Below are 18,559 nucleotides of genomic sequence, written 5' to 3' on the forward strand. Positions count from 1 at the left end.
AAGACTCTCTACCTCCTCTCCCTCCAAACCTCACATGTGTCACTGGTCAGTTTTCTCTCTTTGATATTGCTGGTCAGTGATGACTAGAAACCAATTTAAAGGCTGTCTAAATTCAGGTGATCTTTCGAACCAGCTATTGGGACATGCTGCAAGCTTCCATTCCCCTTACCCCTTGCTTGCACACCTGTTAGCGCCCTTCCACTTCCTGCTTTCCACCCAGCTGTAGTGCTGGCTGGGGCGGATGGGAGTTGTAGTCCAAAACATCTGAAGAACAGCATGTTGGAGAAGGCTGACATAGAGCCAATAATGAGCACTCAACCAGGTGTTGAGTTGCCTAACCGTGGTATTGCCCCAGCCCACATTTTACCATCTTGAAATGAGAGGAAAGGTGTTTGCTTCTGTAGAGAGGAAGTAAAGTCCCTTTCCTCATAGGGGAGTCACTCCATCTCCTTGATAATTTTGGTAGACCTTTTCTGCATGCAAAGCTGGTACTTTCTACAGAGTTAATGGGCTACCTGATCCTTTGAGCTGGATTTGAAAGGAATTCCCAAAGCAGGTGCTCTGCCACCGAGCTCAGGAGACCACCTTGGCATGATCCAGATCTTGGGAGACATTAATGGCTAACCTGCCCCCCACTCTTAGGTTTCCAAGTACAGTATGACCTAATGCCTCTTGAATGTAGATTATGTCCTGCTCCCCCTCAATTCTTTGGGGTGGTTTAGCCCAGGGGTAGGCAACCTAAGGCCCGTGGGCCGGATGCTGTCCATTAGCCTTCTCAATCCGGTCCGCGGACGGTCCGGGAATCAACGTGTTTTTACATGAGAAGAATGTGTCCTTTTATTTAAAGCTAGCTGGCCCTGCCATGCATTGCTGTGGCTCAGTTGGTTAAATGGAGCCTCAGAGTCCCCCTTCAGACTCACACAAGCACATCCCTGTGTCTCCCCACACCCTGTCCCAACCCATGACCTATCCCGGTCCCTCCCCCATCCCCCACCCAGGCAAGCCCCCCCACCTCCACTCGGCCTTGTCTGCAAAGCCAAGCCGAGATACTGTGGTGAGGGAAGCTTTCCTAGGTGCAGTACCAGTGTAGCCGTCGCTAGGGGGTGCTGTGTTGCAATCTCTCCTGTACTCCCAGCATGCAATTTTGTATGATTTGTGCGTTCTAGAACATGGGGTTTGGGGGGGTCTCCGTGGCCCAGGTGTGACATCTGCCTATGCAACCTGTATAGAAACCTCCGCACAGTGGAACGGAACGTTGTGTCCAAATTTGAACAGAATTGGTCAAGCGGTTTCTGAGAAAGGTGCTGTGTCACCTACATGCACCTTTTATATTTTTATATATATAGATGCATCTCTGGGTTATTTGTGGGGCCTGCCTGGTGTTTTTACACGAGTAGAATGTGTGCTTTTATTTAAAATGCAACTTGGCTTATTTGTGGGCCATAGGAATTCATTATTATTTTTTCAAAATATAGTCCAGCCCACCACATGGTCTGAGGGATGGTGGACCGGCCCACAGCTGAAAAATATTGCTGACCCCTGGTTTAGCCCATGGGTAGGCAAACAGGCTCGGGGGCCGGATCTGGCCTAATCGCCTTCTAAATCCAGTCTGCAGACAGTCTGGGAATCAGCGTGTTTTTACATGAGTAGAATGTGTCCTTTTATTTAAAATGCATCTCTGGGTTATTTGTGGGGCATAGGAATTCGTTCATGCTTTCTCATTAACCCTAAACTTATTTTGCTAGTTTGAGAATTTGAAGAGTGTGTGTGTGTGTATTTAATGTATATCTTAGTGCTCACAGTTGTATTGTGTATTTATTTATTTATTTCACACAATTTATACACTGACTTTTTTATTTTTAAGATAAAGCTATGCAATTTTTAAAAGTATACATTTCTTAGTTTTATTGAAATAGCAACTACAAATGTATCTAGGAGCTAGTGATAAGAGCTTTTTGCCATTTGGGAAAATGAGAGGGGGGGGGGATGTTTCGGGCTCCTGCAGGTGACTTCATGAACTAAGGGCCCAGGTCCAGAAGGTTGAAACGCCTTACCTTTTAAGCTGCACACATTTATGAAGCACCTGAAGATGATCTGCGTTTGGCAACACCTGAAAGCGTTTTTCCAGCACCAGATCCTAGAATTCTTGCTTGCTTGGCCATCCAATCAAGTTCTGTACATCAGCACTGCTGTTGCTGATATTACTGCTTTTGAATCTTGTATCTGACTGGGCTATGAATTAGCTGTGTAACTAGTATTTTTAAAACTCTGCTTTATAAAGTACTTTACTTGCAGGTCTGAAAGAGAAGGATTGGACAAATTCTTTATTATTAATTCCATTAACAATTTCATGGACGAGAGGGCTATCGATGGGTGCTAGGCATGATGGCTATGCTCTGCCTCCATGGTTGGAGGCAGACATGCTTCTGAATACAAGTTGCTGCAAGCCACAGGAGGGGGGCGTGCTCTTTTGTTTTTGAATCCTGCTTGCAGTTTTCCCATTGGGGCATCTGGTTTGCCACTGCGAGGACAGGATGCCGGACTAGATAGGTCACCCTTGGCCTGATCCAGCAGGCCCTCCTTATGTTCTTAAATGCTTTTCTTCCACCATTTTCTCCATTAAAAAAACCAATTCCCCTCCCATTTCTTTCTTGATCATATGGAGTGAGGTGAACCTGAATTTTTCTTCCTCCTCCCCAGGCTTATGGTTCTCTAGCCCAAACTCTGTGCCCTAAGCAGCACCCCCCCTCCCCTCCTTTTGTCTAGGAGTACCCCACCCACCCACCCGTCTTCCACCCTCACAACTGGAAATCCTGCAGAGTCAGTTTGGTTCTTGTGTAGATGGAATCAGGGGCTGGGGATAGGTGCTTCATTCTGAGTTGGGTACCAGATGTGTACAATATCAGATGTTTTAATGCCAGAGACTGCTAGCACTAAAATCTGGGGTTCAGGGAGCGCCATCTCAAAATCTACATGCTTCTCTAAATATTCTGTTCCTCTCTCTACCCCCTTCCAGCACATGGTTATGAGCTTTAGAGTGTCGGAGCTGCAGGTGCTTCTGGGCTTCGCAGGCAGGAACAAGAGCGGGAGGAAGCATGAGCTGCTCACCAAGGCCCTGCAGCTGCTGAAGTCTGGCTGCAGCCCGGCCGTTCAGATGAAAATCAAGGAGCTGTACCGGCGGCGGTTCCCCCGGAAGATCCTCACCCCCTCGGACTTATCCATGCTGCACCTCCAGGCGGGACAGCTGCCCTCCACGACGACGCTGACCCAGGGCACCATGTGCCACTTGCCCTATGACAACGGGTCAGTGACCTCTGGGGTGCCAGTTGGCATGTTGCCCCCGGTGCCTATGTTGGGACCCAAGCATGAGGCGGACGTCCCACACCTGTCTCCCCCCATCCACCCGGTTCACCCGGACGTGAAAATGCGGCGATTGCCCTTCTACGATGTATACGACGAGCTCATCAAGCCCACCACGTTGGGTAAGTCCTCCAAGCTGTTTCTTCCTTTTTGCCCTTTCCTCCCTACTGAACTCTAGAACTTGAAATAGCTAGGGAAGAAGAGTGCTGTGGAACCCAGAAGCTTGCAAACACTGTCTGCCAAAAACATTGGCGCCAGCCAGGGGAAATAAGATGCCACAAGATGAAGCCATTATGTCTGAATTGACACATCATGATTTGCAATTGGCCAGCAAGCCTTGGCTTGAAGTGTGTTTGCAAACCTGGGTTTGTGGCTAGCTGTGGTTTGGCCTGATGACAAATGGAAGGGAAGGGTCAAGGCTCAGCAATAGAGCGGCTGCTTTGCCTGCAGAAGGTCTCAGGTTCAATCCCTGCTGGTGTCTTCAGATAGCATGTCCCCTGTGTAGAAACCCTGGAGAGCCACTGCTGCTGCCAGTCAGTGTAAGCAGTACTGAGCTAGATGGACCAGTGGCCTGGCTCAGAATAAGGCAGCTCCCTATGTTCCTAAATCTTAGTAATGCTCTTGCTTGACCCTGTGAGTTCTTTTATGCCATAGACAGTGAGGTAAACTTACAAAGTTGAATGGTGAAGGGATAGAAAATAAAAAATAGACTGGCTAATTTGAGTTACATATTGAAAAGAGAAAAATGACAAACAAAACATCCTCCCCTTCTCCCCCCCCTCCCATCCTGAAAGCATAGTTCAGATCTCAATAATATTTGGAAGGTTTGTATAAACAGAGAGAGTCCAAAAGTCGATGTCAGTCTAAGGAAGGCTTTAATACAACCATATGTTACAGGATGGAGCGGGTACAGTTTGTGCAGCAGAGTTTGTGTTCTGGTTAAATTATTTAATCAGTCCAATAATCAATAGAAGAAGAGGAAGAAAATGGAAAGAGGCGAGCAGCTCTACACCCGGGATTGCCTTTTGTCTGTTGTGGGTAGGGTGCTAAATGATGGTTAGGGCAAGCCATGGTTCATTGTGCTGTAGAAAATGAGTCACTGAAACCAGGGGACAGATTAAGAAGCTTCTCAATGAGACAATTTTTGTTGAGTCCCAAGATTCCAAAAAATAAACACTCTTCTGAGAATTTAACAAAGCATTAGTGCTGTGTATGTGTCCAAGGAGATGGAACGAGATGGTATAGGGAGAGCATTGCCAAATCCTTGCAAGTTTTGGTTTGATTGTCAAGGCCAAAAGTAATTATATGTGTCTTATGGCACTTGAAAAATTGACAGATTATAATAATAATAATACAGAGTGGCATGTGTTTTGCGGTATACGTAACCAGAGTGAGACTGTGTAAGGGTAAAGGGTCCTTGTTCTCATTCCTGAGGCCATGAAGTACTGCAGGAATGTTTAACTGATAGTTCTTGCCTTGGCTTCACCTGCAGGGCCCGGGAATGTCTTTATCCCGGGGCTAGCATTTTTCAGATTTTTCCGCTGAGGGGGAGAGCTGCCTGCGTCTCACCCTGTAATGGTAGGAGAGAGAGTCAGTACGAAGACACAGAGATTCCAGTCTCACATACACCAGGCACTATGCATTCTGTGCTGAAAGAAAATGAAATTCCATTATCTGTGTCAATTGTGCAAGTTGCACGATGCCTTCTGCCTTCCCTGACTATTTTGTGTGATGGTTGTTGTTGTTTTCTTTGCTGTGCGCACGAACCTGAATTGTGCAGGCCAGACTTCCCCAACGTAGGGCCCTCCATTTGGGACTGGTCATAGTTTCTGGGGCTGATGGGAGTTGTAGTCCAAAATATCTATATATTGGGGTGCATAGGAAGGTGCCTTCAGCCAGATCAGGCGGCCAGTCAGCGGCTTTGGATTTGGGTGGGTCTTCACCGTCACCTGCTGCACATTGATCCGTTTTTTAACTTCTGATGCCATGGATTGGGTCCTTCCGCATGCAGACCACATGGTCCCACACTGAATCATTCCTTCCCTCCCAACTGGTAGTGCACCAGTTTCCTCTCTACCTCCATGCAATACTGTTGCTGCAATGTATTTAGCTGTGCTTGTGTTTTGAACTGTTTTTTAAATTACCTTATGTGCAAACCTAGTTGAGATGGCAGTTTAGAAGGCAATTAATAAATTAAGTGTAATAATAGCATTAATAATCCCTGACCATTGGCCATGCTGACTGCTAGGGCTGAGCGATGGGAGTTGGAGTCCAAGGATATCCAGAGAGCTGCATTTTCCCCACATTAAGGAGCTAGACATTAAGGAGCCAGGGATAAGCATGTGGAGCCCATTTCCATTCCACCTATGATGGAGAGGGCAAATGGGTGATCCAGGGAACCTGCTGAGCTCCCCCCCCCATCCCCTTCCCTCTGCTTCCTTTCAGGATTCCTTTGTGCATAGCAGAACGCTTGGTTTGGCCTTCCCTGTGGGCTTCCAATGCAGCCTTGTCTGATCACTGCTTAGCCTTTGGCCTTTTTCTCTTTGCAGCGTCTGTGAACAGCCAGAGGTTTGAGGAGGCTCACTTCACCTTTGCCCTGACTCCTCAGCAGGTGCAGCAGATCCTTGCCTCTCGGTAAGGGCTATTTTATTTTCTGTTTAGGATTAGTAGCTCTTTCAGCACGCACGCACGCACGCGCACGCACACACACGCACACACACACAAACACAAACACAAACACAAATGCAATGGCTGAGTGCAGACATCGTATGAAACCACAGTCAAGGATGCTTAACTGGTGTGATGTCTGAGGTTAACAACCACAGTTTGTGATTGCCGGAGAAACTGGAATTGGAAGCTGGTTTGAAGTGTGCCTGCAAACCGTGGTTTGCACTAAGCACCAGGAAATTTTAGTTACGCATTAGCACTAAGTATCGTTATTTTGTGCAGCGTCTGAATTGCCAAACCAAAGTGACAACCGGTTCTTTGCCTCAAGACAGGAGTGCTCAGCCAGACAGAAAATGAAATTAAATAAGCAGCTGGTAAACCCTGGTTTGGCTTGTTTGTTCTAAACTATGATTGATACAAACTGTGGTGCGGTGTCTGAACCGAGCCAGCAACATAAGAGCAATACTACAACCAGGATGTTTATTTCAAGTATTGCATCCTCCTTTTCACCAGAAAAGCCTACAAAGTGGTTTACAAAGGGGAAAAAACCAAAAGTAAATACAGTATATAAAACATGAAGAAAAAACCATAATGCAGGACTTTGTTAACTTTACAATTCCATTCACTCAAAACCCACACAAATTCCACATTGACTAACACGTCCACACCTCAAATCAATTTTCACCTGTATGCATTCACAAACAAACAAACTAATGGGATAGTATGCAGGATGAGTTGTGTTTGAACCAGTGAATCTTGCTTAGAGAGCAGGCTTTTCCTGTTGCTTTCACACATACACACACAGAGAGATGTTTGTAGGTAAAAAAGTAATGAAGCTATGTTTATTGTGGGAAATACACAATTTAGGGAGTAACTGTTTAGTTCTAGCCTAAGTAGATAGTCTGCAGTAGAACAACGCAATCAGTCTGGCACCTTTGTTCTCTCAAAAGATAGTTAAAGATGACCTCTCATCCCCACCCCACCCCCACCCCCAATATCAATATTTTATCTGATTTCAAGATTCAAAATTACATTTTAACACTCAATAATTATAATCCTATTCTGCAATACCAATGACTTCCCGCTCACCCATCCTTGGTGTTTATAACTGTAATTACATAGAATTTCATTTTAAAGTTCCCTCATCTCAGGTTTTATCCTCTTTAAGTGGCTTCGTAATATAATCTACTTCCGCCTCCCAAACTTCAACCCCGCCATGGGTATCGCCAACAGAGGCAGCTGCGCATAAACAAACATGCAACCAAAATGGGCGTTCCAGAAGGTTTTTATTCTTCCCTGCTGCGGACTTCATATATAAAGAGTTACTTTAAAAATAAACTAGAAGTTCGGCCACTAGGCTTGGCACGCTGGTCAAATGCTACTAATTGACCACCTATAATTTGACCGTGGTCAGTTTGAACGAAGCCTTAGGTACCACCTTTGTTAGCGTGGGCAGGAACGAGGGCTGCTTGCTGCGGAGACTGGCAGCAGTCAGGGGCAAATGCAGCAGCATAGCCAAACATCTCCCACTGGCTCCCTGCTGTAACTCCCAGACAGTGGCACAGTTCTAGGCCTGGGCTGTGGACCAGCAAATGACACCATCTTGCTTGCTATAGAAATTAAAGGTTTGGAAGATTCGGGGGCAGGTAAAAGAAAGTCACGCAGCACATAGTTAAACTATGGAACTCCCTCCCACTGGAGGCAGGGATGGCCACCAACCTAGAGCCTCAGACAAATTCCTGTAAAGAGATGGCTGTGGATGACTACTAGCCTTGATGGCTAGGCTCTGCCCGGGGGGCAGCGGTGTTTTGGAATACCAGTTGCTGCAAACCACAGGAGAGGAGAGAGTGCTCTTGTGCTCGGATCCTGTTTGCAGGTTTCCCACAGGCACCTGGTTGGCCACTGTGAGAACAGGATGCTGGGCTAGAGGGGCCATTGGCTCAATCCATCAGGCTCTTATTGTGCTCTTTAAACCAGAGAACCCCTTCCAGGCGGCTGCTGCGTAAAGTGCAGGCTCTCTGCTCCCTGTTGTATTTTAATTTTAATTTTCTAACTAGGCTGATTCTGATGTTCCAAGACAAGCCAAAGAGAAGGTTCTTCCCTGTCCCCATGCAGGTCAACAATTCTCCCATTTACCTAACACCAAGAAAGCTAGCACTAATACTCCCAGGAACCTCACCAAAATGCTGGAGAGGATGCACTTCCGCAGGTACATACCTTCACATGTGGTGGGAATGCCCCAAAATCCAATCTTTCTGGGCAACAACCATACGAGAAATATGTAAAATAACCGGACAAGTAATAGAAATTACCCCAGAAGTGGCCCTATTAAGCATCTTTCAAGATAACAATGCCCATTTAGACCACAAAGACCTCATAACCCACCTACTTTCAGCAACCAGGAATGTCATAATCAAGCATTGGAGAGACCTGTCAGGTGTAGGCATGGACCAATGGAACCAAGTAGTATGGGAAACAGCCTTACTAGAAAAACTAACCAACAAGCTGAAACTGGCATGGGGTCAAATGGAAGAAGATGCCTTCACCCTAGTATGGTTCCCCTTTATCACACACGCAGCCCAGCAAGATGATGACAAAAATTTACCACCAGCATACAAATCAGTATGGCTAACCTGACCCCAAAATACCCACCCACCCCACTCACACATGAAAACAGAGACCATCATAGCCAATTACAAATGAACAGCTACACACCCTTGGCCAACCCAAATCTCTCTCGCCATCAAAAGAACACAAGCGAATAAAGGAGTACCAACACAAACAAAGCTGACATCAAGCCCTACATATATTAAGCAAAACAGAAACATCGTCACCTACTCTCACCCCCCATCCACCCTCCCATCCCCTATCTACCTCGTTTTCCCTCTTAACAAATGAAACTGATTTGCAAAAATGATACATGTTAAGATATGAGTGACACTGCATACACCTTTGTAATTCAGGAAATCTTTAATAAAAAATATTTACCCAAAAAACCCAACACAATTCTCCTATTTCCCTCACAGCAACAATCTGTGGTAGGCTGTTCCCCCCTCTGCTGTTAGAAAGCCCACAAGCAGTCTGTGATGTCACAGAAGCTCAGCCAGTGCGGGGTGGAGGGCTGGTTTTTGTTGTGTATGTGTTCTTTAAAAACAAAACAAAAATCTAACCTGAAAAGTAGGTTTCAGCCTGTTAGGCATTGTATTATAATGACAGCATTTCCAAGTAGCTTGACTGTTCTGGGAAATTTAAGACTTTCTCCTCCTCCCCTCCTTTTTCCAGCGATATCTTACCTGCTGCCAAATGTGACTACACTGTCCAGGTACAACTGAGGTAAGCAGAGCCTGATGTTTTCCTGGGCTTTTACAAATCGGAAAAATACACCTCTACAAATCTCACACTGTTTAGGGATTGGCTCCTGGGGTGCTTTCCCCTTTGTATAAAGCAGTCCTGGCTCAACCTTAGCCAAGGCTGGTTGGCCAAGCTATGACTCGGCCCAATGTATTCCATGCTCTGGAGACTTCTAGGTTGTATTATTGCAAAGTGCTGTAGGTGGGCCTGCCCTTGAACCTGTCCCCCTCCCCATTTGTGTTGTTACAGATGAGCAAAATCCCTGAGGCCTGCCCTATAAGAGCTCAGAGCAACTTGGGACGCCCTGCCTGAATAGTGGTTTAGCTGTGATTCCTGCATTACAGGGGGGTTGGACTAGATGACCCTCGGGGCCCAACTCTATAATTCTGTAATTCTGTGCTCTCATTTATCCATCTCTCTTAATAAGGAATTTGACTCGGGGGAAACTCTCCCTCCTCTCAAGTTACCATTTTGTCCTTGGGGTTGTCTTCCCCTCACCCTTCCGGTCTCTTTGCCTCTCTGCAGGTTTTGTTTGTGCGAAACCAGTTGCCCGCAAGAGGACTATTTCCCGCCCAATTTGTTTGTCAAGATCAATGGGAAGCTCTGCCCTCTTCCGGTGAGTAAGCCCCTCCTCCCACCCGCTCCTCGGTTCCGTCCGAAGGGTCCACGACTCAGTAGCAACAGTGCACCCTTTGCATGCAGAACATCCTAATCTCCCAAGTTGTACTTTTCAAATAAATGTTTTAATGTTATAGTACAATCAAACAACCCTGCAACAGCACAGGGCACACAATATACTGTACACCAGGCAACAATCTCCATCACCATTCAACTTTCCAATGAATTAATAGCAGTCTTTTTTTGCAGAAGTAAAAGGTGTGGAGAAACCCCATATAGGTTTATAGTTTATATAGTGTCTCAAAGAAGCACTTTCCTCATTGCACCTCCCTTATTTTTGTGATTGTTTTAAACGGTTTTAAATATTGCACATGTGACTCAGCAGTCCTTTCTCATTAGTATTCATTGCTGATGGGAAGGTTCCAGGCTGTCTGAGCCCTCCTTATATAGCTGCATGCAGGTGTGAGAGTCAGTCAGTCTTTGTTTTGTTTTCAAGCTATGCAGTTGGCTGGTGCCAACTGTGGCTCATCCCTGTGACTCCCCCCACCCTGTCCTGACCCATGACCTATCCCAATCCCGTCCTCCCCCCACCCCCCACCCAGGTGAACCCGCACCTCCACTCACCCCAATCTGCAAACCTGAGCTGAGCTGCTTTGGAGAGGGAAGCTTTTCTAGCTGTAGTACCAGTGGTGTCACCGCTAGAGGGCGATGTTTTGCAACCTCTCCTGTTCCTGTTTTTCTGGTTTTTCCATAATTTTTCCAAAAAAGCATGTTTTTACCTGTGATAGGTGTGACATCTGTACAATCTAAGTTTATACAAACACTCCCTTATTGGATTGCAACGTTGTGTCAGAATTTCACCTCATTCGGTCAAGCGGTTTCGGAGCAAGCTGAGCACACACAGCCTGGCATTTTACATTTTTAGTTACATTATTATTATTGGTGATGGTGTTCTGGAATGCGCACTAATGCCTGCCTGTGTTCATGTTCCTTCCAGGAGATGCCTTCAGTTAGAGTGGGGGGAGGCAGTTAGTGAGCTTTTCCTCTGCTCCTAGGGGACCTGGGGGCACGGCAGCCCTTCCTAGCAAATGACACCATAATGAAATGGAAATGTAAGCTGCCTCCTACCCACCATTGTATATTCTTGGCTTCATGGGATTCTTGACCAAATTTAACTGTGGCCCCTTGATAACACGCCCTCCAGCCTTATTCTTGCCCAGCCTTGGCAAAAGGTCAAGGGGCCTGACTTTAGGTGTCCTCTTTTGCCTCTGCAGGGATATCTTCCCCCCACCAAAAACGGGGCGGAGCCCAAGCGGCCCAGTCGACCCATCAACATCACCCCTTTGGTGCGGCTTTCGGCCACCGTCCCCAATACGATCGTCGTGAACTGGTCTTCTGAGTTTGGCAGGGTAAGGAGAAGCGTTGTGCCTTATGTTACTCTTTTTCTTCATGTGTGAACAGAATTATTCCACTTTCCTGCCCATCCTTGCAACTGTGTGTATGAGAGCGCCAGTCCCATTTAGGTGATCAGCAATAAATAAACTGAACATCCCATGAGCAGCCTTTCCAGTTTGGCAGCTAAACTTTTATGAACATTCCGTGACATCACCATAGCTCAACCAATGGTTGAAGAAGGGCAGGGAGACCTGCAGCCAATGGACGAGAGCCGGGGTTTAGCCTGTTACTTAGATCAGTGAATACATTAATTCCTCTTTACAACAGTGAATAATAATTGGTTTCCTTCTGCCTAGAATTACTCCCTATCGGTTTATTTGGTGAAACAGTTGACATCAGTGACACTGCTACAGAAACTGAGAGCCAAGGGCATCCGAAACCCAGACCACTCACGAGCCCTGAGTAAGTTCTCTGTCCTTTGAAATCTTGTCTGCATCTGTCAAGGATGCTTTAGTCGTGATTCCTGCATTGCAGGGAGTTGGAGTATGCGACCCTCAGGGTCCCTTCCAACTCTTGATTCTGCGTCAGAGATGTGTGTGCTTTTTTCTTGCAATTACCTCCAGGTGGTAGGTTAATAATAATAATAATAATAATAATAATAATAATAATAATAATATAATAATAATAATAATAATTTATTATTTATACCCTGCCCATCTGGCTGGGTTTACCCAGCCACTCTGGGCGGCTTCCAACAGAAGAATAAAATAATCGATTAAAGATTAAAAGCCTCCCGAAACAGGGCTGCCTTCAGATGTCTTCTAAAAATCTGGTAGCTGTTTTTCTCTTTGACATCTGATGGGAGGGCGTTCCACGGGGCGGGCGCCACTACCGAGAAGGCCCTTTGCCTGGTTCCCTGCAACTTGGCTTCTTGCAATGAGCACTAGTGAAAAGCTCTCTTAGTCACACAAGGCAAAGCTCCTTTTTACTATCATCTTGGCTCACTGCAGCCCTTGTGCTGTGTATTGGGGACTGGTGAAAGTCATGTGCTCCATCTCTCATGAGCAGAAGTGCTGCCTGCTAATGCAAAGAGAAGCACCCATTGAATACTACTCCCAGAACTGGATGGTTCAATGGGTCAATAGGTTTGACTGTTAACCAGAAGGTTGGTGGTTTAAGCCCACCCAGGGATGGCTATGGGCAAGATTCCTGCATTGCAGGGGCTTGGACGAGATGATCTGTTTGCCCTCCTGCCTGCAGCAAATTGTTCATCCAGGCTAAATGTGGAGCAGAGCTTTACTCCGGATCATTTTTTTTTTAAAGTCCCGGTGTAAAAAGAGATTGCAGAGTGGAGTCCCGCCCTCGCGCACCAGGTGTTTAGGGGGGAATTGGAAGCTGCCTTGTACGGAGTTTGACCCTTGGCCCATCTAGCTCAGGTCTATCCTGACAATCATCACCTTTCCCAAGTTCCAGGCAGGGGTCTTCCCCAGCTGCCCCTGGAGATGAACCATTTCCCTTCTGCATGCCAGCCGATGCTTCACCCCGGAGCCATGGCTGTTCCCACACAGTGTGCATCGCTGTGTGTTCCTGATACTGAGCGAGCTCTTTGCTTTCTCTCCCCACACCTCGCAGTCAAAGAAAAACTGACAGCCGACCCCGACAGCGAAATAGCGACAACGAGCTTACGAGTTTCTCTCATGTGTCCGGTACGTTGGGTTTCTCCTTTTATCTCTTTATTTCACATGAAGCCGTATATATGTAAATACGTAAATACATGAAGAACCACCAAAACACTATAAATCTGCCTTGAGAATTAAACCAAATCTGTCCAAAAACAGATGAGGAGCTCATTCCAGCCCAAGCTCATAAATATGTATTTGGAACCTGCAACTGATGATTTGCTCGTTAAGCACGAAAATCGCCTTTCTCCCTTTGTTGTTTCCACGTTGATTTTGTATAATGCTGCAAGCCAGCCTTCAGCAAGCTGGTGCCCTCCACATGTCTTGGATTACAGCAGCCATTGCTGAGTTGGGAGCTGTAATCCATAAAATTTGGAGGGCATGGGGTTAGTAAAGGCAGCTGTAAGCTTAACCAAAGATAATTAATCTCAGATGCATTTTGGGGGGGAAACCCTCCCCCCCTTAACTTTCCATATACAGTGGGACCTCGACTTACAAACTACTCGACATCCGACGTTTTCGACTTACGAGTGGAAAAAGTGGCCGCGCGCTTACGATATTTTTTACATCCGAACAGAAAACCCGTTCGCAGCTAGATGCGGTTTCCTCAACTTATGAATTTTTAGATGCGGTTTCCTCGACTTACGAATTTTTCAGTTTCCAATGCATTCCTATGGGAAACCGCTTTTCCTATGGGAAACTCGACTTACGAAGTTTTCGACCTACGAGTGTGCATTCGGAACGGATTAAATTCGTAAGTCGAGGTCCCACTGTACACTCATGAGGTCTGAAATGGCAGCGACTGACCAGGAAGAGACAGGCCTTGGGGTCGTGGTAGGTAGCTTGATGAAGATATTGACCCAGCAGCCGTGGAAAAGGCAAATACCATGCTAGGGATCATTGGGAAAGGAGCTGAAGATAAAACTGCTGATATAATGCTGTCATGCTAATCTGTACTGCAACTGTGCTCGGAATATTGTGTACAAAAAGGATATTGTAGAGTTGGAAAACGTTCAGGAAAGGGCCAGCAAAATAATCAAGGGGGGTGACGCAAATCCCCTTATGGAGAAAGGCTGCAGCTTTTGGGGTTTTTTTTTAGCTTGGAGAAAAGGCGAGTATGGAGGAGGTGGATAAAGAAAAGGTTTTCTCCCTTTCTCCTAACACTAGAGCTCAGGGACATGCAGAGAAGCTGAATGTTGGACGATTCCGGGCAAATAAAGTCTTTCACGCAGTGCCTAGATAAACTGTGGAACTCCCTCCCTCAGGAGGCAGTCACGGCTACCACCCTAGATAGCTTTAAAAGAAATTGGACTAATTCACGGAGGAGGAGGAGAGCGCTATCGATGGCTCCTAGCCATGATGGCTCCGCTTTGCCTCCACAGTTGCAGGCAGCAATGCTTCTGAATACCACTTGTTGGAAACCACAGCAGGGGAAAGTTGCTCTTGTGCTCGGGTCCCGCCAGCTGGCTTCCCTTTGAGATCTGGTTGTCCATTGAGATCAGGATGCTAAGACGGGCCGTTGGCGTGATCCACGAGGGCCCTTCTTAGGTCCTTGTCCTGGTCATAGATTCTACCCTGAGCATAGAGACCCGGAAGGGCTTTCCCTTTCCCCTTGCAACTCTCTCTCTCTCAAGCCGACTTCAGAGCGTTGAGAGAAGAGGGTGGAAAATAAGGCTGGGAACTGCAGGGAGAATCGACCCAATTCCCTCCTCTTCTGTCAGTGAGTGGCTCCACTAGATCAGCAGCCCTTCCCTGAGCACAAGGAAAATCCCACTCCAGCACTTTTGCTCATTGTATTCAGTGTGAGGCCCCAGTTGGGGACTCCCAAGCGCTGCAGCAGAGCCCGCTTCCAGGGCGCTGCAGAAAACAAAGCTTGCATGTTGTTGAATGCATCTTCCACTCTGTGCTTCTCTGAACAGGAGCATTTGATGTCAAGGCCCAGCCTTTGCATGATGCCCTGAATAAGATGCCCTCTTCATCTGTGATTACATTTGGGTTGATATAGTTCTGCTAAAGTTCTCTTCTTTTTTTTAAAAAAAATTATGCTTATACAAGAATATGTAGACACACACACACACACAAAATAGTTTGACAGAAAAAGTAATACAGAGCTGTGGAATAAAATAATAAGAGCAAACCAGTGTACAGTATTGCTTCGGTGAGTATCAGCTGGTATTTGAATACCCCCGTCATAACAAAGAATGAGAAATCGGAGGGACATTCAAAGAAGGGAAACCATTCTGCATCGACGTCGTCAGATTCAGCCTCTCCCGTCTGTGTCTGGTCAGGCATTCCAACAAAGCAACGTTCCAGACTCAAAACTGTAAAACTTCAGGACGCTTCCAATAACGGGCAATTGCTAATCTGGCAGCCGCTAGAAGATTTAGTTATACTAAAGATAGGGATTAAAGCTTGCAGCCCCCATGAAAGCTTAATGGTATGGTATGCGAGCATAGGGAGTTTCTACTTGAGGCTTCTATCAGTGAAATTTCACCAATACCAGTGTTATCTGCAAAGGGATCCCAGTCTGCGATCTGGACCTGGGTGGGCAGAAGGTGGATTGAGATCTTCTGGTAGATCTCTGGATGATTTGAAGTAAACCAGCAAGGATTTCTTAACTCTCAAGAGTGGTGGGATATAAATGCAGTAAATAGATTATGATAAATAAACTCCCTCTTCCTTTCAGCTGGGCAAGATGAGGCTCATCGTCCCCTGCCGAGCTTTCACCTGCACCCACCTGCAGTGCTTCGACGCAGCCCTTTACCTTCAGATGAATGAGAAGAAGCCCACCTGGACCTGCCCTGTCTGTGACAAGAAGGCCCCCTACGAGGCCTTGATCATTGACGGGTAATGCTGGGGGAGGCTCAGAGGTCAGGTTCCCTCTCCCCGCATGACCGCTGCCCACAGCTTTTGCCATCAGACTTACTAAATTCTGGAGGGATGGTGGTGTCGTCTATCACCAGGGCTGCATAGATGTACTGTTTCATTACCTAGAAATTAATGGTTCCACAACCTTTGTAAACTAGTAAATGATTTAGTACAAGATGAGATTCTCCAGAAGCCACGTTCTCCCCGCCATCTTTGCTCTTCAAGAATTGCAGCCATACATAACAGTTTTCTCCATCTTTTGTGTGGCCTGCGTCGGACTGTTGGCAAACAAACCATGATGACCCTCTGGCTTGGCATAGCTCTCCTCCACTTTCCCTCCATGCAAGCTTTTGCTTTAAGGACAAACCACAGTGCTATGCCACGTACAAACTTGGACCTGTGGTTGGTTCTCTCCGACATTAGTTACAACGAGTCACGGTTTCTGGAGTTTGTATGTTACCTTGAACTGTGGTGAGTTCCAAAGCAGCCAACCTGGGACCCTCCAGATGTTTTTTAACTGAAGCTCCCATCAGCCCCAGCCAGCATTCCAGTTGTCAGGGATGATGGGAGTTGTAGTCCAAAAGCCTTTGGAGGGGACCACATTGGCTACCCCTGCTCTAAAGGAATGCGGAAGCTTCCTCTCCTCCTTGTGCAGGAAGAAGAGAAGAAGGGTGTAGGGACTATGTAAGATTATGGCCAACTGTGGATCAATCAAAGTAATCTCAAACTCCAACAAAGTGGTGCCCTCCAGGTGTTTAGGGCTACAACTCTTCAGCCACTGTCCAGATGTTGAATTGCCCCTACGTTTTCCTCTGTTTCCCCTCCCCCCCCAGGTTGTTCATGGAAATCCTCAACTCTGTCACAGACTGCGATGAGATCCAGTTCATGGAGGACGGCTCCTGGTGCCCCATGAAGCCCAAGAAAGAGAACCAGGAGGTTTGCCAGCCGTCTTCTTACAACGGGCTGGAAGGTAGGAACTGGGGGGGCCTGGCACCTTCCTGTGCATGTTAGTTGGCTGTTGTGTGATAGAAACTGAATGGAGGAAGATTCAAAGTCCGCTTCTTCATGCAACACTGAGTTAAACTGTGGAACCCCCTCCCACATGAGGCAACAATGACGGCCACCAACTTGGTGGCTTTAGAAGAGGATGAGACATCTTTGAGTTCTTCTGGCCCTCATGGGGCCCTCAACTGGTGCCCTTTAGTCTGGGCCTAGCAGTGTCATGGCTAATGGCGGATTGATGAAGAGCCAAAGCACTTTAGAGTGGCATTTGGGGACACATCCTCACAAGAGACAGACAAGAGCAAGGCAAGATACAATAGGCAAGTTAGCAAGCAAAACACAGTACTTGACCAGCCCAAGGGCTGTAAATTCCTGCGCTGGCACACTTTTGCCACTTTTTGTCAAGCAACTGATGTCACCTTTGTGCAGCATGTGATATTGCAGTTGTGCAGAATTTGGGGGTTTGCAATCACATCCATCCTCTATTTAAGCAGGCAAGAGGTATTATAGTCACAGTGCAAGGGCATGGCCAAGCCAAGCATAAGCAGTTGAGGGCAGGGCAGGGCAGAGCCACAGCCCCTCTCCTCCTCTTCAGACATCCCAGCTAATCATGATCTCATTTAAAGGCAGCCTTGAAGAGGAAGAAGCTCTTCAAGGCTCGCCTACATGTCTGTACAGCAGGGGCAAGATACAAGACCCTGGGAGCAGAAGTGCCATATTCCTGGGACCCTGCACCTCCTCCTCCTCCTCCCTAAGTCAGCCTAGCTTACATCCTTTTCTGATGTTACTCGACTCCCAACTTCCATCAGTCCCGGTTGGCACAGCTAGTGAACTCCCTGCTGTCTGTGCTAACCTGAGTGCTGACGAGTTTCAAGATCAGAGCCCTGCTGCTGTTTTACGGCAGGGGTGTCTGCCTTCGCCTACCCTAACCTCTTTTCTCCTCCTCTTCACAGCCTCGCTGTACACAGTGGGCTCTGACGGGAAGCAGCTGGCCGAAGGCAAGAAGAAAGTGGAGGTCATCGACCTCACGCTGGACAGTTCTTCGGACGAGGAGGAGCCCCCCGCCAAGAAGCCCTTCCCACTCACCACTGCCACCATCCCGTCTGCAGCGGGACCCAAGGGGTGGGGCTCGCTTTGTGTTTACTCTGTGTTGGGTTAAATCTTCTTGCTTGGAAAGAAGGGAGTGTAGGAGCCTGAGAAGAGCCTCGCCAGCAGATTAGGCCCAAGGGGGAATCCGTCTTATCCAGCACCCTGTTCTCAGCCAGGTGCCCATTGGAAATCGGCTAGCAGGACGTGAGCATGCTAGACCACGACTGTGTTGTCCTCCAGCAACTGGGATTCAGAATCCTTAACTGTAGCCATTATGGCTAGTAGCCATCAATAGTTTCATTGAACCCACTCTCTTGTGGGGAATGCTGGAGGTCCAGATTAAGCAGGTGGATCAGAATGGGGAAGAGCAGAGAACAATAAGGAGAGCCCTGCTGGATCAGGTCAAAGGGGGGGTCATCTTGCCCAGCATCCTTTTCTCACAGGGGCCAAGCAGAGGTCAGTGGGAAACCCGCAAGCAGGGGCTAACACCCCAGAGGACAGGATCACACTTCAGAATGACCTTAACAGAT

General features: G+C 47.1%; 1 protein-coding gene across 4 annotated transcripts in view; it reads left to right on the forward strand.

Annotated features, from left to right (window-relative positions):
• PIAS3 (protein inhibitor of activated STAT 3) overlaps positions 1–18,559 on the forward strand; it is a 33,897-nt gene that overhangs the window by 10,065 nt on the left and 5,273 nt on the right. For all 4 annotated transcript variants that reach the window (XM_035098157.2, XM_035098154.2, XM_035098156.2 and 1 more), the window contains 10 exons: positions 3,017–3,482; positions 5,910–5,994; positions 9,310–9,360; positions 9,904–9,994; positions 11,271–11,405; positions 11,748–11,853; positions 13,024–13,097; positions 15,757–15,917; positions 16,772–16,908; positions 17,894–18,062. In XM_035098157.2, coding sequence (XP_034954048.1) covers positions 3,020–3,482; positions 5,910–5,994; positions 9,310–9,360; positions 9,904–9,994; positions 11,271–11,405; positions 11,748–11,853; positions 13,024–13,097; positions 15,757–15,917; positions 16,772–16,908; positions 17,894–18,062 — 1,472 coding nt within the window. In that variant the 5' untranslated portion in view covers positions 3,017–3,019. The remainder of the gene's footprint in view (positions 1–3,016; positions 3,483–5,909; positions 5,995–9,309; positions 9,361–9,903; positions 9,995–11,270; positions 11,406–11,747; positions 11,854–13,023; positions 13,098–15,756; positions 15,918–16,771; positions 16,909–17,893; positions 18,063–18,559) is intronic.

This window comes from Zootoca vivipara, chromosome 17 (genome assembly GCF_963506605.1).
Source record: "Zootoca vivipara chromosome 17, rZooViv1.1, whole genome shotgun sequence".
Classification (NCBI taxonomy): domain Eukaryota; kingdom Metazoa; phylum Chordata; class Lepidosauria; order Squamata; family Lacertidae; genus Zootoca; species Zootoca vivipara.